Source organism: Sturnira hondurensis, unplaced genomic scaffold (assembly GCF_014824575.4).
Source record: "Sturnira hondurensis isolate 20B ecotype Veracruz unplaced genomic scaffold, ASM1482457v3 Scaffold0016284, whole genome shotgun sequence".
Taxonomy (NCBI): domain Eukaryota; kingdom Metazoa; phylum Chordata; class Mammalia; order Chiroptera; family Phyllostomidae; genus Sturnira; species Sturnira hondurensis.
The window spans coordinates 6,609,536-6,629,592 of NW_028088915.1; the positions used below are offsets into that span (position 1 = coordinate 6,609,536).

General features: G+C 46.8%; 1 protein-coding gene across 2 annotated transcripts in view; it reads right to left on the reverse strand.

Moving 5' to 3' along the window:
• CAMK1D (calcium/calmodulin dependent protein kinase ID) overlaps positions 1 to 20,057 on the reverse strand; it is a 380,703-nt gene that overhangs the window by 43,385 nt on the left and 317,261 nt on the right. For both annotated transcript variants that reach the window (XM_037066002.1, XM_037066003.1), the window contains exons 4-5: positions 13,673 to 13,811; positions 8,361 to 8,487 (exon numbers count right to left, since the gene is read on the reverse strand). In XM_037066002.1, the coding sequence (XP_036921897.1) occupies positions 8,361 to 8,487; positions 13,673 to 13,811 (266 nt within the window). The remainder of the gene's footprint in view (positions 1 to 8,360; positions 8,488 to 13,672; positions 13,812 to 20,057) is intronic.

A 20,057-nucleotide genomic window follows, 5' to 3' on the forward strand; every position in this document is an offset into this window, starting at 1 on the left:
TGCACAATAGCAAGGAGGTGATATTGAATGTGCTTTGTCAGATCTGCTTCCTGTCAATACTAGAATTTTCAGCAGCCATGTTATTAAAAGAAAAAAAAAACAGATAAATGAGGGGCTCTGCTGTGAGCACCCTAAGAAGGCATAGTTTCACCCAGCTTCAGTCGGGGCACTGTGATCCGATTACAGGAGAACAATACCACAGGACTGTTCCTTGCCTGTGGTTTGTGTCGAACCCAAAGTTCAGAGGAGCAGAGGTTTCTCAGGACAGCTCCGTTCACCTTCCTACCCTTTTCTCAGAGTTGTAACGTTCTAAAAATGCATCTCGAAAGAGCAGCTCACTGATTTTCCTGGTAGCCTCTTGAATTTTACCACAGTTAATGCTAAAAGTCCCCACTAAACCACCCCCCTGGTTTGTGATTACTGCTCTGATCTGAGCCGGATTCCTACTCAAATGCTACCAAAGCCCAAATGGGGCTGGAGGGTGGGGTGGGGAGGTGAAGGATCGGGAAGGGAGTGCGAAAAGGGAGGGGCCTGGCGTTTTAAATGTAGGAGAGCTAGAATTCAGTGGGATGAGGAAAGAGAATGTTCTGAGTGAGGCGCTGTGACAACAAATATCCCTGAGACCCAAACCCCTGTGAGAGGTTTTCCCAAGACAGAGCCTCCATCTCGGCCTCCAAGACGGCCATGGGAGAGCTGCTTGGCCCATCCCCCCACTCGGGGGCCCTGTCCTCTCTAACCAATGGGGTCTGGTCACAGCGCCTGCCCAGGTGAAATGCTCCTGGTGGGCTGCCACTGAGCAGCTGCTGAGAGAGAAGGGAAGGAAACTCTTATCTGAGTCCTCTGCCCACTGGTTTGTGCCCTTATGCTGATTTATCAGTTACATAAAATCCTGTTTCAATGCTAACAGCCTGAGAGAATGAGAACAATGATGTAATGCTTACAGTCGGGTACTAAAAATTTATATTAAAGTTAACAAATAAAAATCAAGCTCTGTCAGGGAAAACAGCCACATAGAAGAGTGAGAATCAAAGGGCTGGGAACAGGAATCATGAAAAATGGTGACAGAAACGGCCTTGACTGAGGTTGTTCAAGAGGATGGACATGAGGAATATCCATCAATTAAATCCAATGGTTCTTGTCTGTTCTGAGTATAGACGGGAAAGTGACAGGCCGTATCCTTGGCACAGGGATATTTATCCACTTAAAAGAAACTGAGTCACACAGCTATAGAAACACCTAATGATGGAAGCAGGAAAGATCGTGGAGGTCAGTTAGTTCAGCCCACGGGTTTTACCTACAAGGAGCCGAGAACCCAAGAGTTCAGGTGAAGGGCCCCCCTCCTATTACCCAGTGGCAGAAATACTTGCATTCAAGTCCCACGGCTATGAATGACACCAACTGCAGGCTGGGTGGCTTTGAGAATGGAGGTCCTCATGCCAACACCGTGCTGCCTGGAACCACTGGTTTCCAAGCTTTCACCATAATCTAAGGTCCCGTGGCAAGCTCTAAAAATGCAATGACCCCATGAATTAAGAGCATTTCTCTAACTGTGCAAAAAAAAAAAAAGGCTGAGAATATTGACCTCCTGTTCTCCATTTCTGTTAACCTGCATAAACTATTTAGACAAGTTGAGCCAGAGCTAGACGGAGGACTCCTGTGAGGTCTGTGCAGGCTAGAAGGACTCCTTCCCCACAGTTTTAGGAGCATAACGATTAGCCACCATCTGTGTCACAGTTCTGCTTATGAACACAAGGGACCAGATCGAAGTCTTCCTCCCATTTCTGAGTAGCATCCAATAATGAAAGAGTGCGGCCGCTGGTGTGCATGACAATGAAACACGGCAAAGGGACGGATCATCACTCCATGAACCTCAAAGAAAAAAGAAAGTCTCCTGTACCTCAGACACACTGCAGAGCAGTGAAAGCTTCTGCCAGCCCTGCCCACTCGCCCTCTCCCAAGTGCAGCTGCATCCCAAGCCTCCCTGCTGGCGAGAGAGCACATGCTTGCCTCCCTGGAGCGAGGCTCTCTGCCACGCAATCTGTAGGCAAAGGCTGAAGTTCTTTTAAAATACTTTCATTTTCTTTCTGAAGCCAGGAGAACTAGACCCATAGAATCCGAGAAATCACACCAGTGTGCAAATAGCATATCAAGAAATAAAACAAAAGGTTTTCCTCTACCAAGTAGACTTGTCGTCTTTAGTCCCATCAATTACCTGATTGAGATGGGTGCTTTCTGGGACCTACTGTTTCTATTCAGTGATGCAGGAGATGTCCCTGTTTGGTTGTTTTAATTGATGTTTGCAGAGCAGGTCACGTAAGTAATTTTCCTAACCTTCTTAGCTCTGACTCTCTCTCTCATTGGTGGGGCCAAGGGAAATGTTCTATCCAACTCAATTAAATGGATCAGAATCGAGGTCACTTTACACTGACAGTCACCATGTTATCCCGACCAGCTGACTGTCACCACGTGGCCCCATCAGTTCTCCTAAATTACCTCTAAGTATTTATGCACACCCTCTCTCCAAGCCAAAGGAGTCTGCTCATTTCTCCCGGGCCACATAAGAAGCAGTTCATGACTCTGGGCTATTGTTCTCCTGCTTGCCTGCATCTGTTAACTCTCCTCGGCCTCCCCTGATTTACAGCCTTCCTTCAGATCCTGCCTCCTCCACAGGTTTTCCATGGTTGTTCCAGCCCTTGCTGTTTTATCGTCCCTGCATTTGTGACGTTGCTTCTGAAATGCGCCAGTGACTTGATACTGGAAACATGCTTACGTGGATCTGTGTTGCCCGCCTGCCATACCCCACTGGAGGGGACCCTGCATAGCCTGAGGTAGGAACGCCACCCACCTGGATGGAGAGATGCCCAGGTCTCCTGTTATCAGTGATGTGCCATCTGCAAGGGTCATGGCACCTTATCGTACAAGGCTGTGTACGATCTGGGTGGCTGCTACAAGTAAAGGGTGAAGTTCAAGGGCTTGGATTCCTTTGCCTTCTTCAATGGCACCACATGTATTGAGATACTTGGAATTAAACAGTCCCCTTTTCATTATTTCTTCATTATTAGGGAGCTCATTTAAACTGAAACAATAATCTTGATGTTGGCAGAATTATTCAGCCAAATAGCTATTTAGGTAATAACAACAATATAACGACAGTGTTCATAAGTTGAAACCAACGCTTCTACCCAGAAAGAGTCTCAACTAATGCTAAAAGCAGGCAGTAGCCATCTGCTCCCGCTTGGGCTAGTGGGACAATGGCCCCCTGAATCAGACAGCAAGAGCGGCATCCTCTCCATCCCCTCTCGTCTCCTCTAGTCCCCTCTCACACAGGCCAGAGGGGCGGCGCTCTGCCCCGATCAGATGGAAAACTGCCCAGCAGGAGTGAGGCTACGGATTCTTTGTCCAAGGTTCCAGTGTCCCGACCTTGCAGCCACTGCTGGCGGCAGGTGGAGTTGGCTGTGTCTGTTCTCAGGGTTGACAGCATGCTGGGGTCTTCTTACAGAGACCTGTCTCACCTTCTTCCCGGCATGACTCTGACAGCCAGGCCCTCAAAGACTTCATTAATTGTAGTTAAGTCGTAATTCAAGGTCCTCCAAACCAATGGTCAATACTCACTCAGTCTCCATCTTGACTTAGTAGCAACAACTGACTCATGGTATTGTACTTTCTCCAACTTGAAGCACTTCCCAGACACCACACTTCCCAGGTTCTCTTCTTACTTCATCTACTGCCGACTCCATGAACCCGAGTCCCTGTGACTCAGCCCTGAGGCCTTTCCTCTCCTCCACCTCCACCCACTCGGCTGGTGATTTTATCCAGGTTCATGGCTTTAAAATGCATCCAGAAACTATCAGCTCCCACCGATAGCCCATCCTCATCACTCATGGATGCTATATTTTTTAATCTGCCTACTCACTAAAATTCACGTGTAGCTCCCAAATCCACACTCATGATGCTTCTGAGTTTATTTGTGGACCAGAGGGGAGTGGCCACAATTCTGCATCGCCCACGGTGCACACTCCCAGGTGAGGTCAGACACGGCACCCCCCTGCCCTCTCCTTGCGGCTCTCACACTGTGAGCAAGTGCTGTCTTCTTGGTCTAATTAGCAGCACGTTTTTCACGTTGCCGTGTGTTTCGTTGATTTCACGCTTTAAAAAGGCCCCAAGTATAGTGCTGAAGCCGAGCATAGTCCAGGTTTCCTAAGCACAAGGAAGCCAGGATGTGCCTTGTGGAGAAAATACATGTGTTCGCCAAGTTTTGTTTGGGCCTGGGACTAAGTGTCTTGGGTCACGAGTTCCATGTTAATGAACTGAGGCATTCTTAAATGAGGCGCCGTTGGACAGCAGCACACGTGAAACAACGTTCCGTGTAGGTCACCTCCGGAAAATGCTGTGCTCGGAGGCCAGCGGGAGCCTCGCCCTGCCCTTCCCCCAGGGGCCCGGCAGGCAGTGTTCACAAGGACGTCACAGGACACAGCTCCACGTGCAACCAGCACAGAGTACATGGTTCCAGAACAGATTTCTCTCCAGAACTCCAGACTCATATTCCAGCTGTCTCTGTGACCTTGCAAACCTCACAAATCAAAACCCAACCCCCTGAGAACAACTCTGCAACTCGCTCCTCCCCCAGGTATCTCAGTTCAAGGTGACTGTGCCGTTCCAGGTGCGCACACCCCAAATCCTTGGGATTACCCTAGATTTCTCTTTAAGGTTTTCAGAAAATCTTGCTGACACTACCTTCAAATTATGCCTGGAATCTGACAGCGTCTCACCACTTCCACTCTGCCAGCCTGTCCCTTAGAGGGGTCCTGGTATAAGTCAGCTCATGGCGCACCCTACCTGAGAACCCTCTGACAGCTTCCTGCCGCCCTGAGCAAAAGCGACACATTTGACAACGACCTGCAGTACTGGTCTGCACATGCCCTGGTCCTCACTTCTCTGACTTCACCTGCCCCACGCCCCCTCCACTCACCCCCTGCCCTGCCTCAGGGCCTGTGCACCATCCTCGGAGTACTTGTCCTCCAAATGGTGGCATGGCCAGCCCCTTCACGTCTGTCCGGTCCTGACTGCACCGCCACGTCCATCCCCAACACGGGTGATGAGGGCTGCCCCCATCACCGTGTTAAAAACTGCAACCACCTACGCACAGCCACACTTGCGAATCTCTTGCCTGCTTTACTTTTTTCCAGAGCACTCATCACCACCTAAGGTACTAATTAACATACATAGTTGTTTCTTCTCATCTGCCTCCCTCCCACTCAGATGTGAGTACCATGAGGGTGGACACTTTTATCTGTTTGTTTTCCTTCTACTGATGTGTCCCTTGTGCCTGGAACAGGTGGGCACTAAACAAATAATTCATGAATGGGTGAATAACCTAGCACTTACTGTATGTTATTCAACATAGCTGCTTGCCCTATGTCTCTCACAGTAATACTGTGAGCATTTTGAGGTCAGAAACTCTGTCTTATTCATATTTGTATTCCTAACACGAAACCACTGTGCATGGCACATAATAGGAATTCAATAAGCGCAGGCTGAATGAATAGAAGGGGAGGAGAGAAAGAAAAAATTGCTAACTTTCTGAACCTTGGGGCTTTTATTGAATTAACAAGCAAATGTGCAAAGATGGATAAGACATAGCCCTTGCTCTAGAAAACCCACAGAGAGGTGGAGAAGAGACACAAATAAATTTGGACGCTGAGACAATGAAATCAGAGCCATGATGAGAAAAGGGCCAGGAAAAGAAGAGGGATGATAAAGGAGAAGATGGGTGTAGGGAAAGCATTCAAAAGGGGGTAACATGTAAGCAGGGCTTTGATGGCTGAATAGGAGTTTTCCGTGTAGACTGCAGGGGAGGAAACACCGCTGACTGCCCGAGGTGTGACCCCAAAGACACAAAATCCCCAACGGGGCCCCTTCCTTGTTCTAAAAGGTCTTCCCAGAGTCTCAGTGCTTGAACACGAAGAAACAGAGTAGCTCTATTTCAACAATCCCCCTCTTTGCTCTCCACACTCACAGAAAACTTGGTATCTGGTGAGAGAATTACCAGATGACTCCACTTGCCTCCATATAGGGTAGTGAGGACAAGGGCCACATCTAAACATTGTTCCCAGTTCCCAGGCTCATCAGCGTCTCACATCTAAACAGAACCAGACCAAATGAAGGCAGCCACTTAGAAACCCAGAGAAACTGCCAGTCCTTGGGCTCTGCCAAGATGCAAAGAAGCAAAAATCAATTTGGAAAGTGCTAGAGCTTTCCAACATCAGAGCCAAATATGAGAACAGTATGATGCATATGTAAATATGGGCATTCTTTGTCAGAACATTAAATTACAGCTCCAGAGCTGACTTCCCAAAAGGGGACATTGGGCAACCACCGCACCATCCACAGCCTCTCGGCCCAGAGTGGCCTGGGCACCAGATTGCTGAAGAAGCAGAACCACCCTGGCCAGGGCCCTGGACACCGTGACCTCATACACCTTCCCATTTTCTAATGCCTGTGGTTGGAACAGGCTTTCTTCCTCCCTATTTTTTATGAGAAATGAGAATAAGCTCATTTCCATTTGCTGCTTGTCTGACAGCTTAGACTCAGCTGGAGAAATTCCACACACGCTGCACATGCTCACATTGCTGTCCACTGTCCCCCGACTCCCACCCCAGGCATCCTCATGTATTTACACAGGTGATGCAGCCACAATTTTAAGTGTCCCCAATGGAGCTGAGACTAAGCCTAAGCATCATCTTAGTCTCCTAGAACAGAGATGGCTCGCCATGGCATTATTTCCACCATAGCCCATGCAGGCCTCTTAAACAGGATCAGAACCACCTCTTCTTCTCTGTCTTCTTCTGTGTACACATAACCCAGGGAACAACCCTCACCTGCAATAGTCAAGAGCTAAGCACCAGGAGGTGCACCTTCTTGTCCCCTGCTGCATTTCCACCATCTTTATCTCCCTTCTAAACCTCCTTGTCTCATGTTATTCCCTCAGCCTGCTCTTTTCTCCTCTGAGTTCCTTTAAAAATGCAGCAGCTGTGACATAACAGTTATTGTTATGCACACACTTGTGAAGAGGTGGTGTGGAGTTTCCCACCATGCTCTGGGGCCCCAGGCCCATTCAGTGTGAGACCTTGTTTCCTCTGCCTTCCCGGGAAGGTGGTGTGGTTCTACCCAAAGACAAACAGGAATGACATCGGCCATGTAACATTCCCTCCTCTCTTCCAGGGCAGGCTTCCTGTTCTCATTAAGAAAGACCATCATGGTTTGCATGACGAAATCTCAGCCCTAACCTCCATTTTCTAAAAGTCTCCTTCAACCTCAGTTTTGATCCTGTTCTCAGACATTCCTAGCCTGTACCCTCTCCCTGGGCTTCCCCCCTTTAGGTTTCTACAACAGCTGATGCCTCTACCTGGAATGTTCCATCCTCTAAATTTCCATGGCTGGCTGCCTCAGTCTCCTCCCTGCCCCCGTAGCCCAGTCCCACCCCTCTACACCCTTGTTACTCTATCACATGCCCCCATTTTCTTTTACTTGCTGAACTAATCATGATCTGAAATGACCCTGTTCATTTATTTGTTTCTTTGTCGACTGTCTGTTTATCCGACTAAAATGCAAGCTCCGTGAGGGTGGGCACCCTGTCTGTCCTATTCACTGCCGTCGCCCAGGGCCTCGAACAGCATCTGGCAGGGGCATTGCCAGCACTTTTGTGTTCATGTGCCTCCTGAACGCATAGATGCATGTAAATGGAAGTCTCAAAACCTTCAGAATTCCAGTGGCCGTTCTCTGGGTCCCAGAAGACAGAAGGTGAATCTCCGGATCCATGCGTTCAGATCTGTCAGTAGCCTTCTTGGCATCTCTGGTTTCGTACAAAAAACCCGGGCCTCCGATTTTAAGGAATACTTTCCTTCTTGGCCTTCCCCATACAGGTCGAGGCTGGCTAATCCAAGAAAGTGGCCCCATTAAGGTTGGAGCCAGAGTCCTCCTGTCAACATTTCCTTTCCAGCTGCTTCGATCTCAACACTTGAAATGATTTATTTGTGTCTGCACCTTATTGTCATCTCAGTGTCTCACTGTAAATCATCTGAAAACGTACACACGGGCAATGTTTCTCGTATCAGAATCTGGGAAGTCATCCAACTCAACTCCTGGCGTTCAGTCAGGCCTGAGCCCAAATGAAACAGCACTTCTACCTGACTCTTAGAGGTTTCGAGGGGAATCACTTGCCTTGTAGCTCATTCCTGTGTCTCTCACTCTCCTTATTCTTCCTTCAAGGGAAATGGAGGCAGCTGTGATCACGTGCAACCCTTCCATGCTTAAGAAGGACTAAAGAAGGCGTACCCCAGGGACACACGCACTGTCCTTACCAACGTAGCCGGGGGTCCCGCAGGCTGTGGACATCACATCCCCTTTGCCCTCCATTTTTGACAATCCAAAGTCACTGATCATTATTTTGGACTCTTCATCTTGACTGTAGTACAATAGATTTTCAGGCTAAAAGAAGAAAAAAATGACAAACTGTGTTTAGAGCTGGTTGACAGTCACGGACTTACCAAACCTCAAGATCTCCTCACTACTCAAGAACATACTTGACCTTCAGACTCAGTGCGCACAGCGAGAAAAGCCATCTTTAATACAGTGCTGCAGAGGGTCCCGCGCAGCAGAGGGCACTCACTGCTCTTTCATAAATGTTAGTCCCTGTCCCTGCGTTAGCATTTTCCCTGCTTCAGAAAAAAACAACCCTATTTGGAGGCAATCCAGTGTAAACAACAATAGAAAAGGAGCCACTTTAAACCGGAGCTGGACCGGCCCTCCCAGAGAAGCGTCTTAGCCTCAAACCTGGTAATGTCACCAACAGGGCTGGGCCTAGAGCAACAGTGTTTCCAAAGAACTGTTTGCAAAGAGAACACTAAAGCAGTTATTATGACCACTGGACTGAAAATTAAACACGTTGTTTGGAATTGTCACTACCATCCTGTTACCCACACTAACAGTGATGCCCTCCTTCTATGGACGTCATGGTTCCCCCCCAGACACCCCCAGCCTTTGTCCCCTAATCAGAACTCTACTGCGCTCCCGCCTGAATGAATGACAGCTGCACATTTTGCAGGTCTCCACATAAACACTTGTTTCCTCTCACTTTGAAAGGCCTTTTTATTTTTAAACTTGCACTAGAAAGCTCATGCCTCTGTCTTGTGGATTCGTTTCCTGGGTTAGGGGAAAGGAGAGACAGAAATAAAATTACTTTTGCAGGAGCTACTTTGTTCTTTTATCAGACCCTTGTTAGCAACCTTTCTCCAACCTGAGGGTCTCTCCAGGCCCTCAGCAACACCAGGTTCTCTAGTTCTGGCAGATGAGCCAGCTGACACCTGCTAGTTTTGCTCCTTGGGAAGAAGAGAGATGTCATTGGGGAATGAATGGGAGCTGGAAGATCCAGCATGTTCTAGCCACGAGTCCTTAAGTACCCTGAGCTTCCACCAGCCGTGCTATAAAACGTGAGTTGTGATGGCTTCTCGTTTGCTTTCCTGGACAGGACAGAGCAGAGCTCAGCTGTACTGTACCTGCCACCCAGCCCAAGTCTGAGTACAGTCCTGTGCCCAGGAGAGCTCTGCACAGCAGTGCCCCTGCCTAGCAGGGGCAAGGTGGCCTTGTGCAGGAATCAGGGGGAGACTGAAGCCTCATCTGCACAGCGCTTCATGTAAAATCAGGGAATCTCATGGTTCCATGGGCAGGACTTAGGGAGGCCGAGGGAGCTGTCACAGCTTCAGAGCTCCCTGCACTGCCAAGTTGAGAACCTGAACACGGGGCACCCACGTTTTCCCTTTTTTGGGAGTCTATCTTTGAGGAGTTGCTCAATGCTTGATGTTGTCACTGAGGGAGATAATGGGAAGGACTGACACCTCTGTTGTCTTCCGGTTACATCCCCACACCGGGAAAACTGAAGATGAACCGAATGAAAAGTAATCACGTCCCTCACGTTACCAAACCTTAAGGGAGACGTGACAAAGAATCTGCACTGGGGACCTCACCTGCCCACACCATTTCATGTCTGGCTCTCCTCCCCACCCCAGCAGTGAGCGGCTTGTGGTGAATCTTCGGTTCCCAAGTATTACATTTCAGGAACTGTTCTTATGTACAGCGACTCTCAGCCTAGCTGTGTAGCAGAACCAGCTGTGAGGATACTAAATGGCTGAAGATTCACCTGTTCGGTGGATTTGAGGGTGGGCCCCTGGATTTTAGAAACCTAGCGGGGTGAGGGGCGTGGGGGTGGTTCTGAGGTGCAACCACTGCTGCGGAGAAATTCTGGGAACTGACCGAGACTCCTCTTTTGACCAAACCTCGGTCAGGCTCCTCTGAACCCTCTTCTTGGCTAGACCACGCCGTTGGCCTTGTGTCCCTCCTGGCCTTGCCGGGCCTGCACAGCCAGTCTCTGCAAGAACCATGCTAAGTCAGTTTAGAGGGAATCCCTCACTCTTGATGTCTGGTCAAGTTCTTCATCCCCCACCTTCGATGCTGTTAAAAAAAATTCATGTGGCTCAGTTTATTGAGCACTGGCCTGAGAACCAAGGGGTTGCTGGTTCGATTCCAAGTTGGGACACGTGCCTGGGTTGTAGTAGGGGGCTCACGAGAGGCAGCCACGCATTGATGTTTCTCTCCCTCTCTTTCTCCCCCCTCCCCCTCTCTAAAAATAAAAAAGTAAACTTAAAAAATAAAAAATATTTTAACTTAAGAAAAATTTGGACACTTGTTAGAGATGCTCAGGAAGACTTTCCTCAGGGGGACACTGCAGTGGGGTTTGCAGTAGGAGAAGGAGACTTGCCTCAACTCGGGATAAGGACAAGTAGAGATTCACAGCCATGGAACAGAGAAGGGAGTCCGTGGACAAAAAATGACTAAGAGGGAACACTGGGGCTAAAGGGATTCTGGCTATGCTGATTGCCGAGACCTCTGCTGAAGGCGGGCCAGGGGGGTCAGATATGGAGGGCGGGGCACCAGGAATCTGACCCGATATCCAGGGTGGGGACTGTTGCTAAGTCACTAGGGCTCTTACTATGACTGAACTAAGTGGGCAGAGCCGACAGACTCAGGAGGAGCCCAAGGTTGGGGCCTAGTCAAAGAGAAGGCTCCAGGGAACCCAACTCAACTTTGGTCAAAATCTCCTTTGTCTGATTTTGTTTAAGTGTTTGCCTGCTTCTAGCAAGAATTCCCTACCCTTGATGCCTTCTCTTAGTAACTTTCCATCCATGACCGCTCACTCTGGGCTACAAGGATCCCCCCTCCCTTGCTGAATATCCCCCCTCCCCACCCCTTTAATATTCACATGACAGTGTTTTAAAAGACTTGAACCAACACTTCCTGTCGAGTTAATGTTTTATATTATCAGTCATCCTCCTGATCTAACATGATAATTCTCAACTAGGACGACTGCACCCCCCCCCCCCCCCCCCCCCCCCCCCCCCCCCCGCCCAGGGGCAGGCATTTGGCGATGCCTGGAGGCATTTTTGATTGTCACGGCCCCAGAGTGGTCCTGGAACCTGCTGGGCAGAGGCCGAGGGCACTGCTAACCACCCTGCAGTGCACAGGACAGTCCCACCACAAGGAGTGGTCCAGGTCCGAGTGTCGCTGGTGCGGGCGGAGACGCCCTACCCTAATCTGGGGAGTCAGTGGTGGGCATTTCCTGGCTCAGTCCCTTGTTTTGAAAAAAGAAGAACCCATTGTACCCAGTAGCCTCCTGGGCCAAGGAGACCCAACAACACTTTTCTGGAGGAAGAAGAACAGATACGCGAGTGTGAGGATGGTCAGTACCCCGGGATCACGCCTTAGTTTTAAACTAACCTGATCATCTCCATTGCTCTGGCCTAGATAATACAGTTTCCTTTAATTTTTTCAGATGCTTATGAAAATTTAACATTAATTTCCTTCACATAGACCAACCTCCTTTGTGCTTTGAAAAGAGATCACAAAAAGGTCCTGAAATGGCAATGTTTTTTCCCCACAATCATAAGCCTCGTGGGTGATTGTAAAGCTCCACAGGCTGGAAGCTGCAAGTATTTCTCCAAAAGTGTTACGTGGGAGTGAAAAATAATATCTGCCATGCAGCCAATCTGCCTTTCTAGGGGGGAAGTAAACATCGCCCCTCTGGGAAATGCCATATATGCTTAGAAATTAGTTCTAACAGGCACAGACAACCAGCCCACCACACCTCATCTCTGTAGTCACTACACTAACTTGCCCAGAGAAGGCTGCTGGCTGTGTGCTGGAAGCACAGCGGGGGTGATAGGAGGGCCTAAGATGGCAGAGGAGGCGGTGCTGAAGTGCCAGCAAAGTCGTCCTCTCTCCTGAGCCCTTACCTCGCCCTCTGAAGGGTCTCTAGGTCATAAAAATTAGCTAATAGTGCTCGCAGCCCAGGTCACTTGTCAAGGAGCCTCCAAAGGGTGAAGGGTAAGGACCTAATCAACATTCCCAAATACTGTCACGCAGTAGTTTTTTAAGAGTGGTCCTTCTCAAGCCAACATCAGCCTCACCTGTAATCCCCCTCATAAGTACAAGGCCTCAGGCCACATGGTAGACCTGCAGTGTCAGAACTTCTGGGGTGGGGCCAGCAATCTGTGTTTTTCCAAGCCCTCCAGAGGATTCTGGTGTCGACTAGCATTTGGGAGCCACTGCCCTAGTCAGTGGAAAGTGGTTACATGGAGGGAAGAAAACTTCTCGGTGAGTCCTTATGAAAGGAAAGCTGCACCATTAAAGCCTTGACTTTAATGCCCGGTACCAGAAAATGGGAGAGGCTGAAATTCCCTTTTCACTCATCTTTAGGACTTATTCTTTCAATTCGTTTAGATCTCCATAGTCGTGTATACGGCTTCAACACACCGTGATCCCTGTGTTTCCGATAGGAATGCTGGGCGGGCGTGCTGGGGTGGAATTTCCACCTTGACCGGTGCAGTGAGCTCTGGGGGCTGGACCTGGAGCTGCTGCAGAATGAAGCCACCGTGCAGCCTGGGGTCAACAGGGCTCATTGTACTGCTCCTCAAACTGACGTGTTCGCTATCTACCCTTTGGAATCGACGTAGACCCAGGGAGAGATACATTTCCAAGGTGCCCAAATATGGCCCAGATTCTTCAGTGCTATTGAGTGAAGGGCAAGGATGCCAAATCCTCACAAAGAAAAGGTAAGTAAGGAATCACAGGACACTGCAGAAGTCTTTAACTGTTGTTCATTTAAGCGATCTTTCCTGATAACCTTCATCGCCCTTCTCTTTCACCCCCTGCCCTCTACCCTCTCTCTCCGTTTTTTCCCATACAGCCTGGTTTGCTGAAACAGCGCTGGAATAAGAAGACCGAAGACCTGTAATGGAAAATGGGTTTTTGTGGTCTCAAACAAAACTACCTTTTAGATAGGCTTGAATCAATACATAACCTACCTCTTGGTGGCCCTTTGGCTACATAATGATTATAAAATCTCCCAGACAACAGCTAGCCCCATTAATTTCATCTTCTTTCAAGCTACTTCAGAGTCCCAAAGCCCCAGACAACTAACAGTACACAAACGCCCCCCATTCATTCCACCCATGTCTACATCAAGGCACCCCCATCCCGCCTCTGGAGCCAGTCCTCTGGGACAGGTGCATTATGGGTTGAGAGCAGCTGGAGGATGTTGCTGAGTGACAGGCAGCCTCACCTTGAGGTCCCTGTGCACGATGCCCATTCTGTGGAGATAGTAGACAGCATCCAAGACCTGGCGGATCAGAGTGCTAGCATCTTTCTCTGTGTAAAATCCCTTCTCCACTATCCGATCAAACAGCTCTCCACCAGATACACTGTTAAAAAAAAACAAATTAGAAGTTTGAGAGGAGCTGTTAAATTGTTTAGGGAAAACCATCAATAAGGGCTTGCAATGTGATAAAAGACCAAAGTTTTATTTCAAAAATCAATCCATTTTCAGAGTTAGATTTTTGCCCCACCTATTCCCCAGAAGCTCTACTAGGCAAGTGTTTCTATGTTGTGGTGGTACAAATGCCTGGAGTAAAATAAAGGAACTAAAAATAAGCTCGGAACCTGGGTTTAAAAATAAGCCCTGACCTAGCCAGGCTTGACAGGTGTCTTCTGGCCTCTACCTCCTTGCGTCTGTGACAGTGTGAAGTCAGCATCATCAGGTACAGGGACGTGATGCTGGCTGAGATGTTTCCTGTGCACAAGAGAGCATCTATCCTAAAGGGCCCAGGGTGGGAAGCACTGTGAACAAAGCACTGAGCAGCCAACAGAATGTCCGGGGTGGGGTCGGGGGTAGGGTCACCTAAGTTAAGCTCCTAACACGCTGAGTGTGCAAACATCTTTTGAGTCTTTAAACCTCAGTCTTTTTATCTGTGAAATGAGAGGGTTAGAGTATTTTGCTGTGTATTAGGCATACCCATGTTTTTGACCCAAACTTTCAGAAAATCTTTCATTTTAATTTTTTAATTCAATTTTTATTCATTTATATTTAGATATGTGTTTTTTTGTATTATAAAGGAATTTTAGCATTTATTTTTGAACATACTATGGTACAAGAAATTTTATGTAACAAATAATCACAAAACATAAGAACAGACACAAGGTATTTCAGGCACTACCCATGTAAAACGAGCATCTTTTTTTCCCCTAAAAAATCTGGGCAAAAAGTGCACATTATACATGGCAAAATACGGTAATCTAGTCGACCATTTCCCACAGAAGTTATAGGGATGTTCCTGGAGGCACCGGAACCTGATAGCTACATGCAACTTAAAAAAATAAAGGGGACTTTCGGTCAAGATGGAGGCGTAGGTAGACACTCTTTGCCTCCTGGCTCAACCACAGGAAGAATCACAACTAATCTCAAATTAGAATCTGACAGAAAATACAACTGTAAGGAATTCCAGCAAGTAAGGATTTAAAGAAGCCACATTCATCCAGATGGGTCAGGGCAGAGATGGGGAGCCAAGGAGAGAGGACGCAGTGTGGGGAGCAGAGGCAGTGGCAGCAGAACGGCAGTCCCACACTCACGTGTGGTGGCTAAAAGTCGGGAGGGACACCTTGGGAGCAAGCAATCACAGCCCTAGGCCGGACTTTGCAGCCCAGGTTTCCAGCTTCAGGAAGATAAAGCCTCACAACTTCTGGCTGTAAAAACCAGTGGGGGTTGGGGAGGCAGAAGAAACTGCTGGTTTCTCAGGAGAGTCTGTTTAAAGGGGCCTGCACGGTCCTAGAACATCTGCAAACCCACCCACTAAGGGAATCGTCACCAGGGCAGCAAGGAGAGGGGCACCACTTGCATATGAGAAGTGGGTGAAGTGACTGGAAATGAAGTAAGTGCCAAGCAAGCTTCCAGAGGCCAGGCAGCAGCACCCTCCCCTCTCTGAGCCCTCCCCCCCATGTGGTGCCACAAAGCAGCAAAGTGGGTTGCCCTGCCCTGGTGAATACCTAAGGCTCTGCCCCTTACAATTTAACTGGTGCAATAAAACAGGGGGTCAAACCAGCTCTAACAAACACAGGGAGGCTGCCAAGTTGGGAAGACAAAGAAACATGGCCCAAGAGAAAGAACAGAACCAAACCCCAGAAAAGGAACTAAGCAGAAGAGAGATAGCCACCTTATCAGATGTAGCATTCAAAGCACTGGTGATAAGGAAGCTCTGAGATCTTGCTGAGTACTCCAAAGCCGTGAGGGAAGGAATGAAGGTTACACTAAGTGAAACAAGGACAAATCTGCAGGGAACCAACAGTGAAGGGAAGGAAGCCAGGATTCAAATCAACGATTTGGAACAAATTAGAAGAAATAAACATTTTACCAGAACAGAATGAAGAAACAAGAATTAAAAAAAAAAAAAAACCAATGAGGAACCCTGGCTGGTGTAGCTCAGTGGATTGAGTGATGGCCTGCAAACCAAAAGGTTGCTGGTTTGATTTCCAGTCAGGGCACGTGCCTGGGTTGCCAGCCGGGCTCCCAGTAGGGGATGTGCGAGAGGTAAGCACACATTGATGCTTCTTTCTCTCTCTTTCTCCTTCCCTTCCCCTCTGTCTATAAAAATAAATATTTAAAGACAAAAAAAAATGAGGAGAGTATAAGAAGAGTCTGGGACATCTCCAAAAGTGCCACATCTGAATCACAAGAGTGCCAGAAGGAGAGGGGAAAGAGCAAGAAATTGAAAACTTATTTGAAAAAACAATAAAGAAAACTTTCCTAATTTGGCAAAGGAAACAGACATACAAGTCCAGGAACCACAGAGTCCCAAATAAGTCCCAAAGAGGACCACACCAAAAACATCATAATGAAAATGCCAATGGTTAAAGATAAACAGAGAATCTCCAAAGCAGCAAGAGAAAACAAGTTAGTTACCTATAGGGGGGTTCCCATAAGACTGTTAGCTGACTTCTTGAAAGAAACTTTGCAGGCAAGAAGGGACTGACAAGAAGTATTCAAAGTGATGGAAAGCAAGGACCTACAACTAAGATTACTCTACCCAGCAAAGCTATCATTTAGAATGGAAGGGCAGATAAAGTGCTTCCCAGACAAGTAAAGTTAAAGGCATTCACCATCACCAAGTTATTATTACATAAAATGTTAAAGGCATTTATTTAAGATAAAAAGATCAAAATTATAAACATTCAAATGACCACAAACTCACAACTATCAACAATTAAATCTAAAAAACAAAAACAAATTAAGCAAACCGCCAGAACAGGAACACAATCATAGACACGGAGATCACCTGGAGAGTTATCAGCTAGGAGGAGGAAGGGGAAAAATGGGGGAAAAGGTACAGGGAATAAGAAGCTAAAGTGGTAGGTACAAAACAGAGCAAGGTTAAGAATAGTATAGGAAAAGGAGAAGCCCAAGCACTTACATGTATGACCCATGGACATAACTAAGGGGGCGGGGGAGTGCTGGAGGGAAGGGTGGTATTGAGTGGATGGGGGTAAAGGGGGAAAAATTGGGACAACTGTAATAGCATAATCAATAAAATATACTTTAAAAAAGACACATAGAAACCAACACTGTATTACATTGAATTGTTTGGGTTTTGGTGACAATATTTCATTGTAATTTGTTTTGAATTTCCAATTGCATTAATTTTTTTGTCATAATTATCCAAAAGAGGCATGGACAAAGAAAGGCCTTTTTGGAAAAGGTCAGAAAGCCTGGTGAACAGTCTGCACAGACCCTTTCATTTTGACATTCAGTAGTACTCTCAGTTTAACAAAGCAACAGATGTGTATGATTCCGAGGAGAAACAAGTGAACTAACAAGGCAGGTTTCCGAGTCTCAGAATACACTTCTCTAAGAAAACAGTGCTTCTTTCAAATAATTAAGCCACTGTGGATATTAGCTTCAAGGGATATATTAACACTATTTTTTTCTGTTAAAAAAAACAAGTTTTCCAAAAACAAAATGAAAAAGAGATTTAGTACAATATTAAAAACATAAAACAGTTTCATGAACTTTTACAGCCTTAACCGAGTGAAAGGTGTGGTCTGGCTGTAACACCCACAAGTTCACACACACACAGGCTATGATACGTCTTCTGCAAGTCGTGGCGATTAGCACTCAGTAACTAAACAGCTGATCACTTCTTTTCATAAGCCAATAATGAAAACACAGTCGCCGCTGTAAAAGACCTGTGTGCTGCTATGTGTCATTCCAAGCAACACTACGCTTGGATAATGTCTTGTTTCCAAAGCAAACCGAGCAATGTAGATAAGGAAGGGAAGATGCTTAGGAGAAATAAAAAGCAATTCAAAGAGTGAAAAGAAATCAAAACAACTGGGCAGAGACCACATTTTGATGACCATGTTTGATGATCTCGCTTTAGGTAAACAAAATCCCAAAACTTCCCCTCTCAGCAACCAATGCCAAGTTCCCACCAGTCTTCACTTTTTTAGAACTTTCTTCCAATGAGTTTCAATGTCTGAAACTCTGCAGAGCGGGAGGAAGTAGGACAGATGTACTGCTGCCAGCGGCAGGGTGACCAGATGCATTCACTTGACTCAACCCCTTATTTGGTCATTCCTTGAACATTTATAGGGTGCCCATTTTTTTGCCTGCTACTGTGCATGGCTGGTGTCAATCCAGGCCGCATTAACTATGAAGGAGGAATCTGTTTTGATTGTGTCCCTCCTCATCCTCTACCATCAGCCCACCCTCCAAAAATGAATGGCCTCTCTTGCTAGTGTTCCAGTGCTTCCTCACCACCAGTCTGCCTGCTATGCACACCCTCTGCTCTGAAGGCTGCTGGAGGACCTCAGGGAAGATTGCTCAGGATTTCCCCACCCCAACCCCTAGCCTTAGTACTACTGAATGACCCACACAGCCAGACCCTCTCCCTCCCTCAAAACTGATCTTTTCTGCTTCCCATTCTCTCCAAGTCCCCTCTTCTGCTACAGGATATATAAGGTGTTAATAGATTCTATTGAATAATAATAATATCTGGCCCTGGCTGGTGTAGCTCAGTGGATTGAGTGCGGGCCTGCGAACCAGACGATCATGGTTCGATTCCCAGTCAGGGCACATGCTTGGGTTGCAGGCCAGTTTCTGGCAGAGGCCAGTTCCCTGCAGGGGATGCACGAGAAGCAACCATACATTGATGTTTCTTTCCTCTCTCCTTCCCTTCCCCTCTAAAAAGATAAATAAATAAAATATTTAAAAAAATAATATCTGCCCTGCAGTAGGGCAGTGATGTGGTTAGAAATTAAAGCTTCAGAGTCGAGGTGTAAGATACTGTTGTAGCATGTACTCTCACAGAGTCCCAATTGCACATTTGGTATTTCTCTTATTAACTTCAAATTGCATATGGTCTTTATTTTTCTGAACACTGCTCAGAATTTGGTTTCCTTAGAAACCAAGGCACAGGGGAAATGTTTAAAAACTTGCCAATAAAAAAATGTGATAATACTAATAAAAATACCTTATTTTGCAAATCACTATATCCTTTTCAAAATCCCCATAAGCATACATTTCAAAGATCTGAATGTTTAAACCCCCCTATGTTCATATGTTAAAGCCCTAACTCCAAAAATGATGGTATTTGGAGGTGGGGGCCTTTGGGAGTTGATTAGGTTCAGAAGTCATGATAGTGGAGGCTCCCATGACAGGGTTAGTGAGTGACCTTGTAAGAAGAGGAAGAGAGACCAGTGCTCTCTCTACTACGTGAAGACGCCACGACAAGGTGGCTGTTCACAAGCCCAGAAGAGCCTCTAACAGGAACCAAATCTGCCAGCACTTTGATCTTGGGCTTCCCGACTCCAGAACTGTGAGAAATCCACTTCCACTGTTGAAGGCACCCAGGCTCTGATATTGTGTTACGGCAGCCTTAGCTGACTAGACAACCATTCATTTCAAAACCACTAGAGAACAACCAGAATTCCAGAATCACTAATGAGGAAGTAAATTTAGAATTGTGGCAAGGGCCATGTCTCATTTTCAGTCTTGGAGACCATGGTTAGGTTGGTTGGTTGGCTGCTGATCTGACAGTTAGGTTCCTTGCTAGTCAATATCTTCCGCATAGTCCTCTGCTAGGGCTTCCCATTTGCATAGAGTTTCCCATTTGCATAGAGTTTCCCATTTGCATAGAGTTCTCCAGTTCAAAAATCAATGTACCAATTCAATGCAATTCCTATCAATTTTCCAATGATGCATTTCACAGAACTAGAACAAATGTCTCAAATATTTACATAGGACCACCAAAGGCCCCACATAGCAACAGTGATCCTGAGAAAGAACAAAGTTGGAGGAATCATGCTACCTGATATCAGACTATGCTATAAAGCCATAGTAATTAAAATAGCATGGTACTGGCATAAAAAACAGACACATAGATCAATGGAACAGGGTGGAGAGCCCAGAAATAAACCCACACCTTTATAGTCAATTAATATGTGATAGAGGAAGCAAATACATACAATGGGCTAAAGATGGTTTATTCAATAAATGCTGCTGGGAAAATTGGACAGATGTGCAAACAAATGAAACTAGACCAGCTTCTTACAGCACAGACAAGAGAAAATTCTAAATGAATCCAAGACTTAAATATAGACCTGAAACCACAAAAATCTTA